General features: G+C 36.5%; 1 protein-coding gene across 2 annotated transcripts; it reads left to right on the forward strand.

Annotated features, from left to right (window-relative positions):
* The first annotated feature begins 434 nt into the window (after positions 1–434).
* LOC115995012 (transcription factor SPATULA) lies at positions 435–4,926 on the forward strand. Of its 2 annotated transcripts, XM_031119407.1 has the most exons (8): positions 436–985; positions 1,494–1,598; positions 1,723–1,788; positions 1,885–1,950; positions 3,549–3,854; positions 3,932–4,001; positions 4,170–4,335; positions 4,420–4,926. In XM_031119407.1, the coding sequence occupies exons 1-8, from the start codon at positions 608–610 to the stop codon at positions 4,469–4,471; spliced, it is 1,209 nt and encodes a 402-aa protein (XP_030975267.1). In that variant the 5' UTR covers positions 436–607; the 3' UTR covers positions 4,472–4,926. The 2 variants fall into 2 exon arrangements, with proteins under 2 accessions (XP_030975268.1, XP_030975267.1); XM_031119408.1 differs by lacking the exon at positions 4,420–4,926 and having other exon boundaries at positions 435–985; positions 4,103–4,263.
* Positions 4,927–6,021: the final 1,095 nt, after the last annotated feature.

A 6,021-nucleotide genomic window follows, 5' to 3' on the forward strand; every position in this document is an offset into this window, starting at 1 on the left:
TTAAGAAATATAAATAATATACAATTTTTATCACAAAGCATCACCAAGATATATGAAAAATAAATAAAGAAAAAGCAGTAGTTTTGCTTGAATTCACACTTTTATTATTTATAATTTGTCACGTTTATGACAAAAATTATATAATTAATTGTATTCTCGCATTTGCTTTTGTTAATTGTTTACCTATGTAATCATTTTTAATAATCTTCAGTGTTTTTTTTTTAACATTTTGACAGTCCCAACCTCAGACCCAACCATCCATTCCATCCCGTAAAAGAGCACTGTCAGAATTTTGGTTCGAATCTCCAACACTCCTTCTCTTTCCTCACCCTCTCTAATGGCGCGTGGTTTTTGCCTCTCATCATTTTCAATTGTAAACTATAAACCCCGCCCACAATTTCCTAAGTCATACACAGTACAAACTCTCTCTCTCTCTCTCTCTCTCTCTCTCTCTCTCAGTTTCAAAGCCAAAGTACTACATCACTTTGGTTCTATAAAGACACGCAACAGATGCAACAAACCCAATAAAGGAAAAAACTGAAACAAGCCCATAACCTTAAGCAATTCTCTCTCTCTCTCTCTCTCTCTATCTCTCTGTAAAGTAATAATGGGGGATATGTACGAGTATGACAAAAAGTCTTCCTGTTCATCTTCAACTTCAGCTCCTCAGCCTCATCTTCAGCAGCTTCCTTCAACTTCTGCAAGTGCTCCAGATGAAATCTCGCTTTTTCTTCATCAAATCCTTCTTCGTTCATCTCCTTCTTCTTCATCTTCTCTCATGGCCAACGCAGTTAAACAAGGGACATCGAATGTAAATCCTGACCGTACTTGCCGATCAGCTCTTCTCCAAGATGGGATCTCGGCCGTTGAGTCTCTAAGTGGTATCAGCGCTGGCTCTGGTGGTGTTTTCCTCTCCAATGTGTCAACCTCTTCACTTGGAGGAGCGAGTGAGAATGAGACTGATGAGTATGATTGTGAAAGCGAGGTATGGTACTTTACTTTGTACTTCTTAAAGTTTGGAGCTTTCTGTCTGTCTGTCTGTTTTTTGTTTGGTTGCTCAGAAAAAATTTGATGTGTCTCTTTCTTTGGCGGGCTTGAGGAAAAGAAAAAAGTTGACTCTTTGATCGCTTAAACATGTGTTTTGCGTGTTATTGTAATTGGGTTTTGTAGAGTTTCTCAACTTTCTAGGAATACCATGTTGTCGTGGTGATGGAGTTTGCATTTCGGTTAGTCCTCCGTTTGGTCTCTGGGAAAATATGTGAAAAGCAAAGGAATTAGAAATTCTTGTTCTTTTTTTATATTTTGGGACCCGGGAAAAGTGTATAGCTCAAAATTGGTATAGTTGACCAAGGTTTTTAGTTTGTAGAAAATTTTAACCAAGAGATCATAAAATTCATAGTGTTAGATATAGAACTTTACTTGGGTTCCTCTGCTATCAGACAGTGAACTAAAATTAATTTTTGTTCTAAGCCAATGGTGATTTCTGAGCGCAGGAGGGTCTTGAAGCGTTGGTGGAAGATGTGCCTGACAAACCAGTTTATCCTCGTGGTTCATCAAAGAGAAGCAGAGCTGCAGAAGTTCATAATTTGTCTGAAAAGGTTGTCTTGCATTTTGAGCATTTTTTTTTTTTCCTTTTAAATTTGCGATAGGGTGTAGTTTTAATTTTGTTCATTTTCCCTATGTTTATGTTTTTTGGTTTTTATGTGTGGGGTTGTTGGGCAGAGGAGGAGGAGCAGGATTAATGAGAAAATGAAGGCATTGCAAAATCTGATTCCAAATTCTAATAAGGTACACAAATACATACGCTACCAACTTTGGTCTTTACAAAGTTTGATTGGTTCCAATTTATTAGGATTGATTTTTTTCTTTTTTAAATGTCGGCAGACAGATAAGGCTTCGATGCTTGATGAAGCTATTGAATACCTAAAGCAGCTTCAGCTCCAAGTACAGGTTTGTGGCGCTCTCTCTAAAACTTGCATCCTTTGTCAACAAAAGGATTCATATTGTCTTTCTAGCTTTCTTATTGTTTCATGGATATCTTATAATTTAATGTCGAGCACATATGTGAATTGGTGCATACCGGTTTGCACCCATTTCATATGATTTTATAGTGGAAAAATTTCTGTGTAACTTTCTTAATGTAAGGGTCATAATCTAAGATTTTTATGGGAAAAAAAATGTAATCTGATCTCAAAAGCTTCAAATAATAGTATAATTATAAGAGTGATGCTAGAAGATTTTACAACCGCCAGGGGAGGATGCAAATTTTTTTTACCTCAGATACAGAGGGTAACTGTACCATGAGAACTTTGAATGCTGGAAGCCTGTAGCACCTTTGTTAATTAATATATTTTATCCTTTTTTTAATAAAAAAATTTGTGATGTATTTTGTGGTACTAATAAATCCAGTAAGTGTGTTATTGTGACTTGACAATTCAGCAGCCCCATCAATTTGTAGGTCTTTTGCAGTATCTGAACCATTAGTTGAAATAAGTCATACAACAACACAAGTGACATTATTTATGTTCTTACGCCCTTAGAAGGGCGTAAAAGAACCCATATACAAGTGAAACGGGTCACACTGTCACAGACACTCACTGCTCAGTTTTTTATAACCCAATTTAAAAGTTTCCAATAGCATTAAGGACATCTGCTAAAGAAGATAAGCATTTAACCTGGCGATATTCAAGTCTTCATCACTCTCAAATCTCCTTACTTGAATTGGAAAGACTGGGGGCTAATCGTTTTCAAAGAGTTTTTGTTGAAGCTGAAAGAATGGAGTCCATGTGAGAAGCTCTTGCATGCCACCCCTCTCTCTCGGTAATAAATTTTTAATTATCTGTACCAATTTCTTCAGAGGGTTGATAAGGACAACATCTAGACTATTGCCCCTTGTTGCTAGGTTGGATGATGTAGTCAATTGATGATCAACTTTGAAAGTGATGAAATCTCAGACAATGAATCCTTACATCCAATTGCAGTATCACAAACTCTTTGATTCCCTATTTCAGCCCTGTTGGCATAGCACTTAATTATCTTCCTCTCGTAAGCTGAGTACATTCCTAGTCCTGCCACTTATTTCCATCCGAAGCGTAAATAGATTGAATTTTTTAGGCTCTGTGATATGTCCAACGCAGTTCTTTCAATAGCTTGCAGATTTCTACACCAAAATAGTTTTTTCTTCATTGTAAAAAATATCAATAATTACATCTGGAAGTTATTTATGCATTATGCAGTTTTTCCAATTTTACAATAACTGAAGCCGACTGAGAAATCTGTGTTAAAAAATTATCAGAGGAAGCCATTGGGAAAAAGGTTGTAACCCAGTGCACCAGGCTCCCAATTCTGTGGGGTCTGTATCAAAAGACATGTATGCTTAATTGCTGAGCTCAAATGCTGTTTGAGTTAGGTGTTGTTTTGTTTCTTACCTTGAATGTTGAATATCTCAGTTAAGGCTTGTTCCTCTGCATAGAAATGCCAAAACAAACACGCTTTTGACAACATACTAAGTTAATTCTAATTTGTTTTCATTGTGATTCACATTTCAGATGTTATCAATGAGAAACGGGTTGAGTTTGCATCCTATGTGCTTACCAGGAGCACTGCAGCCCATCCAGTTCCCCCAGATGAGAATGGACTTTGGTGAGGAATATAGGCCCCTGCATTTGGACATGACAGGCACAAATCCTTTGAACAAAGAAACCCCATTGCATGATGCATTCACTCTACCCAACCAATGCACTGCATCAAACCAGCCATCAGTATCTAATATGTCAAATATAATAAATTCAGAAACCTCATTTGGGCCTATTCAGGCTCCTTTAGGACCCTTTCAACTGCACACCTCATCTGAGGTAAGTTAAAACCTCCTTGAATAGAGCATGCGATCAGGGAAATGATGCTAGCCATCTTACATTTGTTAAATGTGAAGGATCTTTGCAGGGAAGACATTTTGCAGCATCAGCAATCAATTGTGAACCATCCCGATACCAATCCAGTAGGTGGGTCTCCAGGTCTCATTTCTTTTGTGTAGTTGAAAGATATGCTTGCTGCATATAGGAGCTAGATCCAAGGGGTGACATATATATTTTGATGCTTGCAGTATTCTTATGCCCTTGGTCTGACATGTAAACTTTTTGGGTGTCTGAAATGTGTTTGTTTGTTGAAAGAAATTGACATGGGAGCCCCAGCATCAGTATCACTTCCCTTTAATACACAAGCATCTAATCTAAAGGACAGTGGCTCTCTCCAAACATGCATTTCGGGAAGAGAGCGGTCAGAAGGTTTGCTTCTAAGGAATATAGAGCACAACCTTATACTTACACCACATTTGAGGTAAGTATACTTTGAAGCATGGTTTCTTATGTTTTCTTCATGATATGCATGCCTTAACTTTTATTCATGTGTACTTTTTACCAGCATGAACACAGGAAGAAGTGCCTCCAATGACGATGCGAAGATGGAAAAATGAGAGTTTTGAAGTTTGCTAAACTGTTTGTCACTCCTTAACTTTTTGAATATGGTTTAGCTAGCCTAGCTTTTGTAATTCTTCATATTTGCTTAAGATAGACTGGTATTTTTAACTTATCTTAAGTTGAGCTGCGATTGAGCAGAATTTGTCTGTCTCTTCAATGCATTGGGGTTGGGCAATGCTTGTAGAACTAATGGTACAAAATGGGAGATGAGCCATATATAAAGTTATCCTCAAGCTGAGAATTGTGTCCATCTATGAGGATATAGGTATATGAAAAAATGTTAAAGTTATTGGTTTTAGCCTTTAAGCTGAAAATGATGCATGATTATTGCCATTCAGTTGTACGTGTAGTTGGGTAAACCTGTCAATGACAATGGCAAAAACCTAACTAGGTGTCATCAAGGCACCAACTACCCCATGCTATTGCCATTATCAGTGTGATGATTTTCTAAGACCGTGTGTGTATTGAATTTGTATTACTAATCTTTTATGGCCTTTCTTGGATGTGTTTGGGGATTCTTAAATTTGCATGATTAATCTTTTTAATTTTTATTTGTTGAAGACATGGTTCACTGGATCTTAAGACGAATGCAGCCCTATTGAGGCTATGTTGCCATGGGTTACATAGGTGGTCCAATTGGTATTCTTAACTTTTGTCAGAGGTTGGGAGTGGAATAATAAGAGGCTGTTTGGATGGTTTGTTTCCATAACTCATAACTCAAAAATGGTGAAACTCATAGCTCAATATCCGTTTGACTGCACAATAACTTTGTTTTCATAACTCTATTTCCATAATTCTATTTCTATCACTCAATTATCTGATTTTTGAGTTATGACTTATGAAAATTAAAAACGCATTTTAGCTATTTTCAGTTTCCATAAATCATAATTCAATGACATTTCTGTAAATAACACTACATGGAGGGACCTATTGTCAGTTACAGTCGTAACTTTTGGCCATTTTTTTTTTCACACTGGGATCGGTGCGTGCGTTTCTTCATATTCTTTTTTTCCTTTTTCCTTTCACACTAGGTGGCTTCTTCATCCTCTTGCTTGCGGTTTTTTTTTTTTTTTTTTCTTCTTCTTCTTCTTTCACTGGGTTCGGTTTTTTGGTTTTTATTTTTTTGTTCTTTCACTGGGTTCTTTTTTTGGTTGGGTTTTTTTGTTCTTCATCGGGTTTTTGGGTTCAGTTCTTTCACTTTTTTTTTCTTTTTTTTGTTCTTTCATTGGGTTCTTTTTTTGGTTGGATTTTTCTGGGTTCAGTGTTTTTTTTTTTTTTTGGGTTTGGTGAGTTTGGATACCAAAAAAGAAAAAAAAAAAAAAAAACTGCACCAAGTGACAGGTATGGGACTCACAAATAGTGTGAAAAATATTGAGTGATGATGCCAAATGGGTGTAAAAAATTAAGTGATGAATGATGGAAATTAAATGACGGAAATTGAATGATGAAATTTTTGCATCCAAACAGCCTCTACCTGCTTTCCCTTACACTTTCAAGATCAATTGTTTTAGAGGTCATATAACCAGTGTAGGAGCTAGAAATTTAA

The sequence above is a fragment of the Quercus lobata genome, chromosome 6, assembly GCF_001633185.2.
Source record: "Quercus lobata isolate SW786 chromosome 6, ValleyOak3.0 Primary Assembly, whole genome shotgun sequence".
NCBI lineage: Eukaryota > Viridiplantae > Streptophyta > Magnoliopsida > Fagales > Fagaceae > Quercus > Quercus lobata.

Bases quoted from the DNA above. Each gene is read 5' to 3' on its own strand.
- LOC115995012 (XM_031119407.1), top strand. From the start codon at position 608: ATGGGGGATATGTACGAGTATGACAAAAAGTCTTCCTGTTCATCTTCA. The intron at 4,002-4,169 runs GTGGGTCTCCAG...GTTTGTTGAAAG, and splicing joins TCCCGATACCAATCCAGTAG to AAATTGACATGGGAGCCCCA. The intron at 4,336-4,419 runs GTAAGTATACTT...ACTTTTTACCAG, and splicing joins ATACTTACACCACATTTGAG to CATGAACACAGGAAGAAGTG.